General features: G+C 42.3%; 1 protein-coding gene across 1 annotated transcript in view; it reads left to right on the plus strand.

The window, feature by feature from the left end:
- Positions 1-534: 534 nt before the first annotated feature.
- The window catches only part of GPM6A (glycoprotein M6A), a 252,786-nt gene continuing 235,295 nt past the window's right edge, over positions 535-18,025 (plus strand). Inside the window, exon 1 of the mRNA XM_006078113.4 lies at positions 535-719. Coding sequence (XP_006078175.3) covers positions 716-719 — 4 coding nt within the window. The 5' untranslated portion in view covers positions 535-715. The remainder of the gene's footprint in view (positions 720-18,025) is intronic.

An 18,025-nucleotide genomic window follows, 5' to 3' on the forward strand; every position in this document is an offset into this window, starting at 1 on the left:
GCAGGAATCACCACCTAGTCCTCCCAATTGGCAAGCCCAGTGCTTTTCCAGCAGCATCTACTGCTTCTTGCACTGAGTCATTTATTTTCCAGTTGACTTTTGCATATTGTGATGTGTGTGTGGCATGGAGGGACTTTACAGCCTTGCCAGGTTATAGAAACAAACGTAACATAGAAGAAAGAAGAGAGATATAAATTCATGGGAGAATTTTCTCTTCCTGTTACCTTAACATTGTTATTAAGGGAAAAACTAGTATATTGAAAGCAAGAGAAGATTTTTAGGGAAATTTTCCTATCAAACTCCTCTGGAATCAGCTTTCCTGGTTAGGGCTTCGAGGTTACGGGTTATGATCTTGGCTACCAGGTCATTCGTGTGCCCTAAGACGGGGCGAGCGTGTAATGTGTATTCAACGTATTGCAGGGAGAGGTGTTTGCAAGTGGCCGGCCAAGTGGACGTGCTCAGGGCGGGAAAGGGGGCCGGGAGGGGCGCGGCGGGAACCGCGAGGCCACAGCCAGTTGTCCGCCGAGCAGGTGGGAAGAGGGAGGGGTCTGCGCGGCCGCCGGGTGCCAGGAGCCCCGGGAGCCGGCTCCGCTGGGAGGGGCGAGGCTGTCACTCGCGCGGCGCGCGGAGCAGGAGAGGCGCGCGGAGCTCTCGGGCCCGCGCTGCGTCGGCCGCCAGCGCTTGGAGGGGCCGCCGGGCAGCGGGACGCGGCGCCATGGGTGAGTGTGCAGCCCGCGGGGCGCCCCGGGGCTCGGCCTCGGGAAGAAAGCGGGTGTCGGCCGGCCGGCCTGGGATTGCACACCTCTCCCCAGCAGTCTGTGGACTTTTCTCCGGGGGCCAGGCGGCGGGAACGGGGTGGCACTCGGAGGTGGGCGCCGGGGGAGGACCGCGGTCCAGAGGGGGTCGCCGCGCGTGGGCGTCACGGGGGGGCGCAGAGTTCGAGGCTGGGGGGCTGTCCCCACGTGCGTCCCAGGAGCAAGCTGAGACTGGGCGCGGGGAGCGGGGACTTCGCGCAACTTCCACTTGCACGGGTTTGCGTGCGGGAAGGCACAGGGGCAGGGCGAGGAGGGACACTTTCCAGCCTCCGCCTCCACCGAGTGCCATCGTTGAGTAAAAGGCTGCAAGCTGAGGCTGAAGGCTGACCTGCCTCGGGGTGAGACGGGCCAGTGGGAGGTGGGTGCGACCTGGTCCGTGTCCCAGGGTGCTGGGGTGCGCGCGCGCCGCTCCGCTCAAGTTTCTAGACCGAGTGACCCCCCGCCCCGCTTCCGCTTTGGAGTTTAGGGGCGGCATTTGGGTGCGAGTGGCTGGGGTGGGGGAACCCAGTGCGGGGACCGGTGCCCGAGGAGGTGGCGTCCCGGGAGAAGAGCTCGGAGCCGCGTGCGGGGGTCGGAGGGCTGGAACCATGCAACCCGCAGGCGCGGTCCGAGGAGCCGCCGGCGCGGCCACTTTTCGTGCTGATTAGGGATCCGCGGGCAGCCCGAACTGACCCTTCAGTGCCAGTGTTCTCGTTTCTTTTCGGCCAAGTCCATTACGCCCCTCCCCCGGCCTCTCCCTTGTCCTTTGTTGTGAGGGATTTCTTCCAGAGTGAAGGAGGCCTTGGGGATTGACGTGCTCCGGTGGAAATTCCTAAGTTCCCACAGGCTCGAAGGGTAGGGGGTGCTCTGACTGCTAATCTGTGAAGTTTATAGACGCTGGCCAACTTGGAAGAAAGGAGGACAGAGAAAGCTGAGGGACATTTTTGCCTATGAATGTTAATTGTGGTCAAGACATTCATAGTCCGTTGCATGACTTTGGAAAAGTTTTAAAAAGTCCTATTTTTAAGGGCCTGTGAATAAACTCGTCTTGCAAATGATCTGCAGCATGAGCTGTCTTTAAAAAGTTTTCTGAAACAGAAGGAAAATGTTCCATTTAAAGGGGAAAGATAAAACACTTTTTTTCCCAAGCATGGCAGAATGAGTTTCAGGCTCTTTCTTTTGTTGTACATGGTCATATAAACTCCTGTTAGAATAACACATAGAGGGGAAAAGCTCTCATAAATGGAAAAACCAACATAATTGACTTTAAGTGAAGTAATATGTTCACTTCACTGAAAGCATTTAAGATGCTATTTTGTATACTGCCTAAAGTCTCCAGGAAGAGTGACCTTAAGCTTGAGTGGACTATCTATCCAAGGGTAAGGTGCACATAATTTTGAAGTTAATTATTTCCCCAGCTTGCATTTCCAAACTATAATGAAGACGGTAGGTCTTGGCTTTTACCTCAACAAATTAGACAGGATCTCAGGTTACAGCCGGAGAAGGCAATGGCACCCCACTCCAGTACTCTTGCCTAGAAAATCCTATGGACGGAGGAGCCATGCAACCCGCAGTAGTGGTAGGCTGCAGTCCATGGGGTCAATAAGAGTCGGATACAACTGAGCGACTTCACTTTCACTTTTCACTTTCATGCATTGGAGAAGGAAATGGCAACCCACTCCACTGTTCTTGCCTAGAGAGTCCCAGGGATGGGGGAGCCTGGTGGGCTGCCGTCTATGGGGTTGCACAGAGTCGGACACAACTGAAGTGACTTAGCAGCAGCAGCAGGTTACAGGAGAGTGTTCTGGAGAGGAGGTGGGGTTAGCCCCTGAACCCCTGTGATCAGACTGAGTTTGGTCTCTGACTCTTAGAACTTCTCTATCCTACCTGTAAACTGATAGCTGAAATTTGTCTGTTCCTTTCTCTGCCATAAATGGACTGCATTTTCTTATTGTGATTGAGGTCACTAAAAGCTCATGGAGCTGTCAGATGGTTAGTAGGAGAGAGTGGGTTGAGAAAGCCGGTGAGAACCCAGCGGGCCGGGCGGTAGAGGAAAGGACAAATGGGTGGTCTGGGAATGAGGGTCTGAGGCCAGAGATCAGGACAGAAACCCAGACACGCAGTCCACACATAGCAAGAGCCCTGGAAGGAGGGGCCGGCAGCATGAGAGAAGGAAGGAAGGAAGGAAATCTGTGCAGAAATGAGAGAGAAAACACTTGGTCACTTAAGGTCATCTTTCTCCTCATCTTTTAATTCACTTGTGAAAAGCACAGAACTTCATTACTTAGCACTTCTTTTATTTAGAGGTAGTAGGGGGGGTGAGGATTTAACATTGGAGTCCAAATTGCTAGGATAAGGGGGAAAGCAGTGTAGCTGAATGCCTGATTGTGCCAGCAGGGTAAGTCCATCTTTTACTGGTGTCATGACAACTGAAATGTATCATTTCAAGAGAGGAAGATGGTGCTGTGGGGGTGAATATAGCCATCAATTCTTGCTTGACTCAGAAGAAGAAATCCATGCTCTAGCATCATGGAAGAATGAAAGTAATTGGTTAATCAAAATATTCTGAATAATTGATAGTTATCATATTTATAATGCACAAGGCTGTTTCTCAAAAAAAAACCCCACATTATTTGCTAAGCAGGCAAATTGAGATTTGGTATCCCTTGCTTCCTCCTTTTATTTTATTTTCTCAGTGATGCCTTCAGCTTATCAAGGTATGCAACGGGCTTCCTCTCTGCCCCCAAGTTTTGCTCTGCACAAAAGATATGATGAAATAGTTCAAACTGAAAAAGTATGGGACTAACTCATTGCTAAGAATATTTATTTTTTTAGCTGCAAGGTTGGCTTGAACCTGCACAGTCACTAATTATGAAATTGCAGGCTCAGGTGTGAGGCAGGTGGGGGAATATTTTAAATTTCTCCTCTCACCACATCACTCAGTGTTCTTTGTTGTATTTAAAAAGTGATGTTGAACATTATACAGAAGATATTATGGAAAGTTTCACGGAGGGAGTGGCTCTGAACCTGGTGATGCTTGAAGGGATGTGAAGGATTTGGGAAGGAGACAGGTATTCCACATAGAGTAATGGGTCCCTGGAGAAGGCAATGGCAACCCACTCCATTGTTCTTGCCTGGAGAATCCCGGGGACGGGGGAGCCTGGTGGGCTGCGGTCTATGGGGTCGCACAGAGTTGGTCATGACTGAAGCGACTTAGCAGCAGCAGCAGCAGCAGAGCCGAGCTGAAAGAATTTCAGGGAGCAATAAGACACGATTGATAGAATGGATTGGCACGATGAGACCTGATTTTGGATAGCCCTCAAAAGCAACCTGAGGAATTTAGAATGTATATAATAGGAAAGAGGAAATCATGGAATATTCTTGAGTAGAGAGGAATTGTAGTGAAATTAGTGTTTGAGGAAGACAAATTTAGCAGTTTTGTTTAAGGTAAAGGATAAATTAGGGCAGAACCAGTTGTCACAGTTATCCTGAAGTGTTATGATCCATGTCTAGTTCAGTTGCGGTGAAATAGTAGCACTAGTGGAAATGGAGAAAGAAAGATGGATGAATGATATTTCTAATGAAAAGTCTAAAATTAGGAAATTAAGTGATAAAGAGGAGATTGAATAAGAAGCATTTTCTGGAGATTTGAAACCTTGAGGATTGGGGATATAGTAGATCCCTTGATAGAGTTTTTAAAGAATAAAACAGATGGTTTATTTTCCAAATGCTTTGGACAGAAAATAAATTTCATTTTTGAGATGTTAATTAAATGGTGATGGCTAAACATGTTAACACATATGTTAGTAAATTGGAAACATATAGTGAGAAATTAATCAGAGCACAAGAATAAGAAGGAAAATAAAGGTTAGAAGGTCACCAACCTTTGGTGAGCAGTAAATCCATGTAATAAATTACCTGTTTGGAGGTGAACAGGTATGTGGAGGGCTGGTTGAGGGAAAGGGAAGGAGGATAAACATTATCTGCAGGAAGAGAAATATCAACCACATAACATGTATCAGTGCCCTGAAATTAGAACAGTGAAGTGTGACATCTTTAACATTCAGTGTTAGATCTAGGAGTCCACAAATTTTGACAAGAGGAGAACATCAGACAGAAATATTTTGATGTCATTCAGTTTCAGTAAAAAGGATCTTGGTTAAGGATCTGAAAATTATTTGCAAATTTAAACCAAGAATAATGACATGTGGTATCATCTTGAATTCATACTTTTTTTTCTTCAGGGAAGTATGACCCCCTAGAGGTAGTTATGAACAAGGTACAGAGAGGCAGGATTTGAAGTCGGAAAAGCAAATGATCATCTTTAGGTGGATTATGCAGACGTGAGGGATCCTGTTTTCTCTTTTGTTTGATGAAGGGTCATTCATGATTCTATACATTTGTGTAGCTCAGATCTTGATTTAGTAATAATTAATAAAAACATGTAAAAAGATAAGCTTGAGCTATTTCCATGAAACAAACCAAGAATATTTTAAAGGTGCTAAACTACTAGTTGAAGCTTTTTAAGGGTCAATTGGCCTCTAGTATATTACATGCTTTGCTGTACTAAGTCGCTTCAGTCATGTCCAACTCTTTGTGACCCTATGGACTGTAGCTCACCAGAGGAGCCCAGAGGACTGTAGGCTCCTCTGTCCATGGGATTTCCCAGGCAGGAATTCTGGAGTGGGTTGCCCTGCCCTCCTCCAGGGGATCTTCCCAACCCAGGGATTGAACCTGTGTCTCTTATGGCTCCTGCATTGACAGGTGGGTTCTTTACCACTAGTGCCACCTGGGACTCCAATACTTTGGCCATCTGATGTGAAGAACTGACTCACTGGAAAAGACCCTGATGCTGGGAAAGATTGAAGGTGGGAGGAGAAGGGGACGACAGAGGATGAGATGGTTGGATGGCATCACTGACTCAATGGACATGGGTTTGAATAAACTCTGGAAGCTGGTGATGGACAGGGAGGCCTGGTGCGCTGCAGTCCATGGGGTCACAAAGAGTTGGACACAACTGAGCGACTGAACTGAACCACCTGGGAAGCCCTCTAGTATGTTATATGCCCTAGAAAATTATAAAAGTTTGATCCTGAGCAGAGAAAGATAAACTAATATTTTGGTTATCTTTGCTGCATACCATGTATCCTTATAACTAGTGAATTAAAACAATTAGTTATTATCTCTTATGGTTCTGTGGACTTTACTGCCGAGCAGTTCTTATTTGAGGTCTCCTGCCTTGCAGTTCAGTATATGCTGAGGGTCAGGCATCTGAAGACTTGATTGGGCTGGTCACTTAAAGTGGCTCCCACCTGTAGCTGACGGTGGATGCTGGCTACTGGTTGGGTGTTCAGGTGGGGCTGCCTGAAAGTGGCTTGGACTTTTCGCAGCATGGTGGCTGGGTTCCCAGGGGGTACATCCCTAGAAACGTGTTCTAGGAAAAAACCTAGGCAGAAGCTTCAAGACCTCTTACAAGCTAGAACATCGTAGGTTCCATAGCACCACTTCTGCTGCATGCTAATGCTCACAGAAATCATTGGGGATAGTCAGAGTCAAGGGAGGCGCATGCCTGTTCAAGGAGAGAAGGAACTGAGGGAGCCAGCTGCTTGAGCTCATTCCTAAAAGAGATGCCTGGTAAACATGTTTCACAATAGAGACATCATCAGGTTGACCTCTGAAAATTTGATGTTTTATTTACAAATTTTTTTAATTGGAGGATAATTACTTTACAATATTATGTTGATTTCTGGCACGTATCATCATGAATCGGTGATAGGTGTACAATACCTCCTCCCTCTTGAATCTCCCTCCCACTTCCCACCCCATCAGACTGTCACAGAGCACCAGGTTTGAGTTCCCTGTGTCATACAGCAAATGTCTGAAACACATATGATAAAGGATTGATACTTTCGTGAGAACTGTAAAGACGTCGAGATAGTCGCACTAGTTTCACAGGAAAACATTTGAGTGTGGAAATTCATGCCTGGGTGGAAGTGCGTTAGTGAAGTGCTGGGGTAAGCTCTGCTCAGAATAATTTCAAATACAATCAGCTGGTATTTCTTTATTTTAATTTCAATTTGAAGTTTCTAAGGCTATTGTAAATTACTGTTTATTTTACTTAAGTTTAAGTTTGTCATAAATTGAAATGTATAAATCCTTTATTCAATATCTTCTTGTCACACTAAACTAAATGTTTTGTAGTGAACAGTTCAGAAGATTGCTTTATTTTTCAAGAATGTGTTGACTGTATGAAATACGCAGTTGGTATGGTGCAACTAAAAATAAGTGTAGTCTTAACTATCGCTTTTTTTGAAAGATACGTTTCTAAATTAAATATGTAACTTTCACTTTATTAAAACTTTAAGTGTAAGTCTCATTTTACTATTTTTAATTGGAAAGAGAGCTGACATTCATGGTTACAAAAATATAGGTCTTTCTCTTAGATGATTGAAAAACAAAGAAAAAATAGGGTAAAGGAGATGGGTTTAAAGTCAAGGACAGAATTAGTTTCAACCTAGAAACTTAGAGGCCTTAAAAAAGAATTAGATTCTGATGGTTGCAACCTGACTGATTTGAGGTCATTCTATTTTTGACTGTTTGACAAGAGGTGAGGGAATGAGGATAGATAATCCGAAGCCACATACTCTGTGCCCCGGACTCATGACATGGCAGACAGACAGAACTACATCTCAACAGGAGATAAAGGCCTGACCTATATAACTGATAGGACTGGAAGAGTGCCTGAGGAGTTCAGAAGGTAAGATGACATGGAATTAAATTCTTCTTTAGTTTGTTAAGACAACCTAAAGTCAGAATAGTCACTCATTACTTTCTCTACAATATTTGAGATAACCCAAACTATATAATGGAGAAGGCAATGGCACCCCACTCCAGTACTCTTGCCTGGAAAATCCCATGGACGGAGGACCCTGGTGGGCCGCAGTCCATGGGGTCGCTAAGAGTCGGACATGACTGAGCGACTTCAATTTCACTTTTCACTTTCATGCATTGGAGAAGGAAATGGCAACCCACTCCAGTGTTCTTGCCTGGAGAATCCCAGGGACGGGGGAGCCTGGTGGGCTACTATCTGGTCTCTGGGGTCACACAGAGTTGGACATGACTGAAGTGACTTAGCAGCAGCAGCAGCAGCAAACTATATAATGATAGCAAAATCACTATCTCTGGCTGTTTCTGTAAGACATCTTGTTCTAGAGCCTCTAAGGCTATTGTCTGAATAGAATAACTTGGAGAATATGCTAAGTACCAGTTTGTGGGTCGCACTGCCAAGATTTGAGATCAGAAAGTTTGGGCTTGAGAGGTGGACCTGCAGTTCTCACATGAGGTTCAACCAGTGTTGAGGATGAAGCCTGGGACATGCCCGGAGAACTAGCTCTTCCAGAAGCTTCCATCCCCCATCAAGCTAGCTGAGCCCCGTGCTGCTGCCTCTCCTCACCTGGGCCTTGCTGAGACTTAGCCTAAGTCTCTATTGAGCTCCTCTCTCCATCTTACCAGTCACGTCTTAGCCTGTTGATGGATGGTGCTCTCCAGTTTACAGTAACTCTCCCGCAGAAAATTACTGATGATTTCCTGTCTCGGGGTTTCAAGTGTTACGTATGTGCCCATAAATCTGGCTCCGTGTGCTCAAGGGTCAGCTCTGTCCACCCAGCTGCTGCTTGCAGGCTTCAGTCTCAATGCCTGCAAAATGGAATTCCTCCTATCTGAGTCTGACTGGTTCCCTCCTCTCTTCCTTTGCCCTCTTCCTTCTCTTTATTTTTCTTGATGACTGCAGTATGCCTGGCCTTGTTGAGCGGATGTCATCACACGTCTGAATGCCCACATTGTCTCGTCCTGTGTCCTCACCCGCTCCAGCCTGGAGGTTGGTGGTTTTTCCCACTGCCAGTCACCTCCCCTCCTTGGTTTCCTCCCAAATCACCCCACGTGATGATCCAAACAACCCATGCCAGCACGGTTCTTCTTGCCCCATTGGTCCTCTCCAGCTTCACCTCCTTCTATCATCTCTCATGCATTGTATCCTTAACCATCTTATGGAAAAACCTGAATGCATTGTTTGGCCAATCTAATGATACACAGTAACATATTTATTTTAATGGACATTTTCTGTTATTGAGATAAGTCAGCTGTCTACTTCAGTCTAAATTTGAAGCACAAATAACGAACGTTGGATACTAAGGGGGTTTTCTGCAGTCCTGCTTCAGTTTTTCTATGAAATAGTACAAAAAGAACAAAAATTCAGAATGAGATGCTACATATATGTGTGACAAAGATCCATTATTGTCACTGTTTGATAGATTCTTTCCTTCCTAAAGAAAAATTTACAAAGAAGAATATAATTTTGTTTGTTAATTATAGATGAGAAATTAAACTCAGGGCGAGAAGTCTCTAAAGAAGAAAAACCCAGAGCAACTATTAATATAAGTGCACAATTTTAAAGTAATTGGTTCCTTAGGTATAAATGAAGTATAGATCACTACTTAGTGTTATTATTTAGTTTCAACCATTTCTCAGCATTACCTTAATAAAATTCCTTTTATATAACATGATACATACATCCTGTTTAACTGGGAGGTAGGTAAAGTGATAACTAAACTCAAAGGAGGTAAAACAATTTAAAAATACCAATGAAAATCAGAAGATTGCTTTTTGGCAGGAAAGCTATAACAAATCTAGACAGTGTATTAAAAAGCAAAGACATCACTTTGCTGACAAAGCTCTGTATAGTCTAGGCTATGGTCTTTCTCGAAGTCATGTACGGATGTGAGAGCTGACCATAACCAAGGCTGAGTGACAAAGAGTTGATACTTTTGAACTGTGGTGCTAGAGAGTCCCTTGGACTGCAAGGAGATCAAACCAGTCCATCTTAAAGGAAATCTACCCTGAATGTTCATTAGAAAGACTGCTGCTGAAGCTGAAGCTCCAATACCTTGGCTACCTGATGTGAAGAGCTGACTCTTTGGAAAAGACCCTGATGCTGGGAAAGATTGAGGGCAGGAGGAGAAGGAGGTGACAGAGGATGAGATGGTTGGATGGCATCACCAATTCAATGGACATGAACTTGGGCAAACTCTGGGAGATGGTGAGGTACAGGGAAGCCTGGAGTGCTGCAGTCCATGGAGTTGGAAAGAGTTGGACATGATTTGGTGACTGAATGACAACAACAGCCTCATCGCCTCATATTAAAATCATCATTATCACAGAATCATTGTACCTAAGGCCACCAACACTTCCATAGTAAAATAATGCTCTATATTATATACTTGAAGTTATTAGAGAGTAGATCTTAAGCTTGTCACCATGGAAAAAGAGGTAACTTTGTGAGGTGATGGATGTGTTAATTAACTTAATCATGGGCATCATTCACAATGTTTATCTATATCACCATGTTAAATACACACACACACACACACACATATATATACACAAGTTTGTTTGTCAATTATACCTCATCAAAGCTGAAAAAATTTAAGAAGGTAAAAAAACTAAAAAGAGTACTCCTTTCAAAACAAGCAGCCTCTTAAGTGTGTTTTAATATTGATTGGACCAAGCATGCTCACCTTTCTACATGTCATGACAGCGAAAGATGCATAAAGCCCAGATTCTCATTTCTGCTCCAAAAGTACTTGTATATCAATTGGGAGATACAAAAGTCACACGTGTAGAAAACCACCTGAGAATTTGAGAAAATTAGATAATGGAAATCTAGACTAATGTAATGATTGCTAAAGCCGTCGGTCCAGAATGGGAGAGACCCATGGAGGCTGCATTCATCCAGGGAGGGTTTCTGAATGCGGGACCGTGAAGGGAATCTGGGCGTGTATGATTCTGTCAGAAGGAGGGGTGGAGGTGTGGCCAGAACCAAGGAGGTGGGCTGAGCGTGCTCGGGGCCCACCTGAGTCTGCTTCCCCCCTCCGGCTCTCTGCTATGAATTTTTCCACCTCCCCCCATGACCTCTGGACTGGGACGTGAGGTGCTACCCTCATGGAAGTCTGCCTCTTTGAAGTTCAGGCTATTTGTCTGTTTCGCTTTCTGACTGACCGCTGCAGCTGGCTGACTTCCTGACACTCCTGTTCCTTTGTAGAACACGTCGTCAGCTCTTCTGTGATGTCCCCCCAGATCTCATGAGTGTTTTTGACCCTTTTGGGATTAGTCATTTCCGCCCTCCCCACCCTCCCTTGACGCGGGTTCTCATAACTCACCCCTGGATTTTGTTGTTAAGTGGGATTTGCTGAGCGTCTAAATTAAAACCAGTCTTGCTATAGCATCAGTAACAATGCACAACTTCCATTGTGTGATTGCCATTGTGCCCCTGAGGGCTTCCGATCATGTAGAACACCTGAGAATGGTGCCCGGCAGTGGGCAAAGCAGGGTGTGCTGGTCACAGCATCTTACCCTCTGCCTCTCACTCTGGTACTCTACCTCTAAACCCACTCGTTGTCCTCTGAGCCCTGGCTACCTCATTTGATTTCCCTCTGTGCTAGCCCATCATTGTTGTTGAGTCGCTAAGTGGTGTCTGACTCTGACCTCATGCACTGTAGCACACCAGGCTCCTCTGTCCTCCACTATCTCCAGGAGTTTGCTCAAATTTATGTCCATCAAGTCAGTGGTGTTATCTAGCCATCTCATCCTCTGCTGCCCCCTTCTCCTTTTGCCTTCAGTCTTTCCCAAGCTTCAGTGTCTTTTCCAGGGAGTTGATTCTTCGCATCAGGTGCCCAAAGTATTGGAGCTTCAGCTTTAGCATAAGCATCATTAGTCCCCTTCCATTCAGTCATGGCCCAGAGCCCCAAGCACCCTTTTGCAAATGTTCTTTTGTCCAAAAACCTGGATCACTGCAGCACAGGCAGAAGTCTTCAAATAAGGATTGAGAAAATGGTTCTAATGCAAGAGCGTGCAACTGTAGCCTTTCAGCCAGGGAGCGATAGGGAAATTATCAGATTCAGTTACAGATGTAGCAGAAAGGAAGGAATCAGAAGAGATAATGAGAAGAGAAACTTTCTGTTAGAATACCAACCGGAAGGTGATGTTCTGATGAGAGAGAAAACGAAGCCATCAAGAACAAACATAAACAAACTGAAAATATTCTCAATTCAGATAATTGCTAATGAACGAAACTGCATATATCCCACATCAATAAGTATGAGGATGATCTGGTATGACTTAGGTCAACCCAAGGGATTCAGGATTGCTGTGCAGATCTACCTGTCCAGAGAAATGCTACCTGTTAGTTCCTGCTACCCAGGTGGTCCTCCCTAGAAACTGTGCAAGGTGGCAAACTTTCCAGATGAGTGTTTTACTAAGAGTATGCAGTTGTCGTTGCTCCCAAAAAACAGAACCATAAAACAAGCTCTTAAGATCCAATTTCCCATTGAATGTGTGATATAATCAGACATTCATAAAAATTTGACTCAGAGATGTTAGGACATCCACTTAATTATGAATGAAATAATTCAATGTATTTAATTACAGATTATAACTTAGTGGGCAATTATACTATTCAAATTAAGTTGAAAATTAAAAATTTGAAACTTTTGATATCAAAGAATGTGATATAGTTAAGTAATGAGAGGATTTAATAGTTATTTAAACCCTAATTATTTAGCATTATGCAATATTGTCTCCTTTTTTCATATCTTTATACTTATTGTGCATGATATGAGATGAAGGGCAGAGAAGAAAGATCCTTTTTCTTAACACCTTAAGTTTCACGTTCTGACCTGCAGGTCGCCCTAATTCTGGGCCTTTTTTCTGTTTCCTTTTTTTTTTTGCCACTCTGTTTTTTCCTTTTTTTTTTTTTTTTTGCTTTACTTTGGCTTTTAAAGTTCAAAATGATGAATCTTTTTTTATTATTTTAAAACGTTATTTATTTTATTTTTAATTTTTGTTGATGTATTGTTGCTTTACAATGTTGTGTTAGTTTCTACTGTACAGCAAAGTGAATCAGCCACAGATGTATATATATCCCCTCCCTTTGAATCTTTGAAGAAGACTATATCCTTGGGGTTGAAAGACTCATTCAGTTCTCTCCCATCTTCTGTGTAAGGGACTGACCCAAAGCAACATAGTTAAAATGAAACACTATATAATTAAAGAGTTCTGGATAGGCGAATTTCCAAAGACTAATTGGGTATCTGTACGGATGTCTTTTCATTTTCCACTGTGGCTTTCTCCATATGTGGGGCTCCACGTGGGCGAAGCTCTGGGTGCAGGTGTGTTCAGGCAGTGTGTCTCTTCCTCTGACTGCTCAGAAGCACCAGCAGACTAGACTTGACCCTGATCCTTCAGTTCCTGCGCAGACGGCAGAATCGAGGTGCAAGTAGCTGTCTGCTCTCAGGTCCAGCCGGTCCTTCTGTTTCCTTGGTCACTGGCTTGCTTCTTCCGTCCTAGTGGCTGTAGCTCACTGTTTGTTTACTGGGTGTTCAGTATGAGAAAACATCTCGTCTTTGATCATTGACAACAGATGAGAGCAGTGAGCATGCCCATCACGGCACATTGGGTTTAATCTTTGGCTGTTTGGCTCTTGGCTGGTCTGCTGCACTTTACTGTCTTGAAAGTTTGAGAAATCTGACTGCTTTGTTGGTTGTTGTTTTCCTATTCTTATTAACACTTGCCAAACCTTTTGTCATGCAGCTTTAGAACCATGACAGCTTCTAGGTCAAATTTCAGTTTTGATCCCTGCATCTTTAGAAGTAGAACTAAGAACTAAAATAGCCATTTCCTCCCAGTGATTGCCATGGGTGCTGATTAAGCTGCATGCTGGTGGTTGGAGTCATAGCAACAAGTCCTGCTTACTATCTTTTAAGAATCTCAATTAAGTTTCTTTAGTCTTTGAATATCTAACTACAGAAAAGTTTAATTTCCTAGGGAAAATGAATATATTCTTTTCTTGGAGAACAACACCATAGAGTTAATTAAGCATTCCTTACCAAGGTTTATTTGGATACTAAGCTTGAAATTATTTGCACTCCTTTTTTCCCCATTTTTTTTTTCTTCCAGCTTTCATAATTAGGCTTTCAGTGGACTTAATCTTTTAATTTTAAAATGATTAAGTGCCAAGTTGTTGGGTACCATTGCTTGGGTTACAAAGATAAACATATCCAGCAATAACAAGAAGTTCATTGAACTTGCTACAATGACAGCAAATACTCGGGTTTTATTTTCAACAAAGACTCAGGACATTTGGCACTTGACCGGGCTATCTTGAGAAGAGCTATAATTATTTTATTTTTCTGGGGAAAGGTAGATTTGGTGAGTAATTAATTTTTGGTATTAAATTCTACTATGACATAAAATATGAATAGATAATTTTTATTCTTTTTTCACAAGTCATATATATTTGTAATTTCTCCTGACATACAGACTCTTTTAGAGGCATATAAAGTTTAAACTTCTCCCAAATGGGTTAACGGTGAGGACAAAAGTTTATGTTATTTTACTTTTGAAATCAACTTGAATAGAATTTTGTATTCTCCAATTCATTAATTTCTAAGTGAATCTGAATAAATAAACTTTCATGGCAAATTCATGGCACTTTTTTGCATTTTTTGATTTAGAGAAGTCTGTTTTTAGTTCCTGGAGTCACTGCTTTGGAAAGGTGATCTGAACTCCCTGAACTTCCCTGAGTTAGCTATTTTATTTGTTATTTGTAGACACAATAATAATACACTGGACTACCTGAAGTTCAGAAGAATAAATGATGCAATCTATTAAAAATCTATTAAAATAAAGGGCTTCCCTGGTGGCTCAGTGGTAAAGAATCTGCCTGCCAATACAGGAGACACGGGTTTGATCCCTGGTCAGGAAGATCCCCTGGAGAAGGAAATGGCAACTCACTCCAGTATTCTTGATTGGGAAATCCAGGGACAGAGGAACCTGGCAGGCTACAGTCCATGGGGTCGCAAAAGAGTCAGACAGGACTGAGTGACTCAACAACAACAACAACATATTAAAATAATTTAACAATGTCAGACTAAGAGATAATACTTAATACATATAAACATATGTGAGTGTGTACATACACACATATAAACGAAACTGTGAAAGTTAAGTTTGTCTTACTAAGTCTTCAGTCGTAATTTTTTTAAGTCTATCATACAGGAAACTGTGGATGAAAGAAAGTGAAAGTCAAAGTTGCTCAGTCGTGTCCGACTCTTTGCGACCCCATGGACTGTAGTCCATGGAATTCTCCAGGCCAGAATACTGTAGTGGGTAGCCTGTCCCTTCCCCATCGGATCTTCCCACTGCAGGAATTGAACCGGAGTCTCCTGCATTGCAGGGGAATTATTTACCAACTGACCTATCAGGGAAGCCCTTGGTGCTTATTTTTCAAAACCAATGCACAGTGTAGTCATGTGTTTTCTTAGGGATAAACTGATTAGCTATGGCTTTTATGGATAGGACATAGTATTAGGAATAAGCTAGAGTAAAGATTAAGACATTGCTCAAAAGATGTCTAGGGATGATCTTAAAAATCAGAAAATGTGAAGTCCATCTATATAGAATGCATTCATCAGGCAAATTTTAAACCCCTCATTCGAAGATATTATTAAAGAGCAATAAGGCTTTTTTTTTTTTTTTTTTTGAATTTTATTTTATTTTATTTTTTAAATTTTATTTTATTTTTAGACTTTACATAACTGTATTAGTTTTGCCAAATATCAAAATGAATCTGCCACAGGTATACATGTGTTCCCCATCCTGGGGAGGGAGGAGGGTTCAGCAATAAGGCTTTTAATGTTTATTTTAAATTCAAAGCATTGCAGTAAGTTGCTTATTTTATTTAATAACATTTGGCACTCTCAAGAGAGAATACTAAATAAAATACTACAAACACTTGGTTTTATGTAGCTATTTTTTATTATGTAGGAATATTAAAGATATGAAAATTTTCTCATTCATGGTTGAAATTTCCATTATTAGCAGATTCTGATTATTTTATAGTCATGTCATATTGTAAAGATGAATTCTTCTGTCTCAGATGTGATTAATTTTGGTCACTAATTATTCACGCTGTTCTAAAAATCTGTTTCTTTGATTTGTCTATCAATCATTTATCCAAGGAATGAAATATTATTTTAAGTATTTAAAACTGATTTCAATGAATATATTAGCATATTAGCCTTTTAGTTTGCAGAATATTTAATGATTTTTAAGGAACCAGGTAATCTCCGGTGGTTCGTTATGTAAATGTCCTCATATCGAAACATATTAGGGAATGCAGGAGTTTAAACTTGTTTTATTTTTCTAATGTTATTCAATTATTTTTTGTTTTGTTTTGGTTTGTTTAAGTCTAGGTACTTCTACTTGTTGGTTATGCAGTTTGTGTAACGTGTTGGTGTTCTCTGAGCTGTAGCTTCTCATTGTGGCAGGTCTGCATTACTCGTAGGGTCACAGTGATGAGAAGAAGCAGTGGGTTCTGTGTGAATGCCTAGTCCCTGAGTCATGGCAGGATTCAGTCAATGGAGCTTACTACCACATTACCCTTCTCTCTACCTGTACACAGTCAAGCCTCTGTAATAGTTGGTGCTCCTTGTTGTAAACCTTTACTTACTGAGTTTGTGTGGTACATACCTCTGGTTCTGAATTGCAATATCCTACTATAACATTTGGTTTATTTAATTGCTTTCAGTGAACAAAAGGATGTTTTTGACATAAGAAACTAGTTTGAGAGACATCGTATTATAAACCACAGACAGTGAGTTAGAAACTTAAGTTAAAAACCCCCAAACTGGTGAAAAACATCAGTGTAAAGTATCTTAAGATGATTTATTAAAATTGGATGACTGAATTAAAAAGTCTAAATCACTGAATTTTCTAATGTGTATAGCCTGTTTTAATTCTTAGTGCATGTGAGGGCTTCAAAGCAACCGTTATCATGGTTTTGGAAAGAAACATCTTCTATTTCTAATACCTCAGTGAATGAAGCAGAATCATTTTAAATTACCTCAGCACCTTTTATACAGAAATCAATTTAGTATGATTTTTGCATAGTTCATTTTCCAGATAGACAACTAATAAAGTACTAAGACTCTGTAACTCTAATTATATTACTTTATTTTTGACTAATAAATCTTTTCATTGAATAAAAGTAAACAGTAACCTAAGATCAAAGAATAAATTAACTAAATAAAAATTATTGTTTTCATGTGCAGTTTAAGAGTTTAACTATTTCTAAAGAGTTGGCTAGAAACTGATAAGAACTGAACTTCTAGAGGCATTAATGCAATGCTGAAGAGTTTGGGTTGTGATATTGTTTTTTTCATTCATTTACTCACTAAATAAATATTGATTGAAAGACACTGTATACCTACTGTGTGCCCGGCAGTCTTCTAGGAGCTGAAAATATAATGATGGTGGAAGTAAACATGGTTAGTGGTATCACAGATATTCGTGAACTGATGGGGGAGAAACACAAGTGGATAATTGCAGCTCAGGCATCAATATTTGACAGAATCCAGTAAAAAATAACCCTTATTCGTCACTCAAGTTTGGATCGAAGACAAATGCTCTGGGAGATGGAGCTGAAAATGTTAGTTCTTTCGCTACTGATAGCGATCTTAGAGAACAAGATCTTAGCTGGTCTCTCCAAGGGGGCATTTTATCTCAGTTTTGCGATGGACAGACTTACTCAAATGCAAGCATCGTGGACCAGTGGCCACTTCTTAGCGCCTGTCCCACTGCTGATGTGTCGTGGAGGGGCAGAGAATTCTAGACAAGTACTCTTGCCTGGCAAATCCCATGGACGGAGGAGCCTGGTAGGCTGCAGTCCATGGGGTCGCTAAGGACTGAGTGACTTCACTTTCGCTTTTTACTTTCATGCATTGGAGAAGGAAATGGCAACCCACTCCAATATTCTTGCCTGGAGAATCCCAGGGACGGCAGAGCCTGGTGGGCTGCCGTCTATGGGGTCGCACAGAGTCGAACACGACTGAAGCGACTTAGCAGCAGCAGCAGCAGCAGCATGAAGGCTGAAGACCTGGGAGATTGTGGACTTCGGGGAGCTCAATGTAGTAGACTGGTGTATAAAGATAGCATGAAAGGAGCGATGTCTGGAGGAAGAAGTGGGGTCCACATGGCACAGACCTTGGGGTCATGTTGGTCCATTTCAGTTTTATTCTGACAGCAACATGGAGCCATTGAGGGTTTTAAACAGGGGTTTGACACGGTCACAGTTGTGCAGGGTGAATCTGAAAGGTACAAGACAGAATGAAGGGTCTACT

Source organism: Bubalus bubalis, chromosome 1, assembly GCF_019923935.1.
Source record: "Bubalus bubalis isolate 160015118507 breed Murrah chromosome 1, NDDB_SH_1, whole genome shotgun sequence".
Classification (NCBI taxonomy): Eukaryota; Metazoa; Chordata; class Mammalia; order Artiodactyla; family Bovidae; genus Bubalus; species Bubalus bubalis.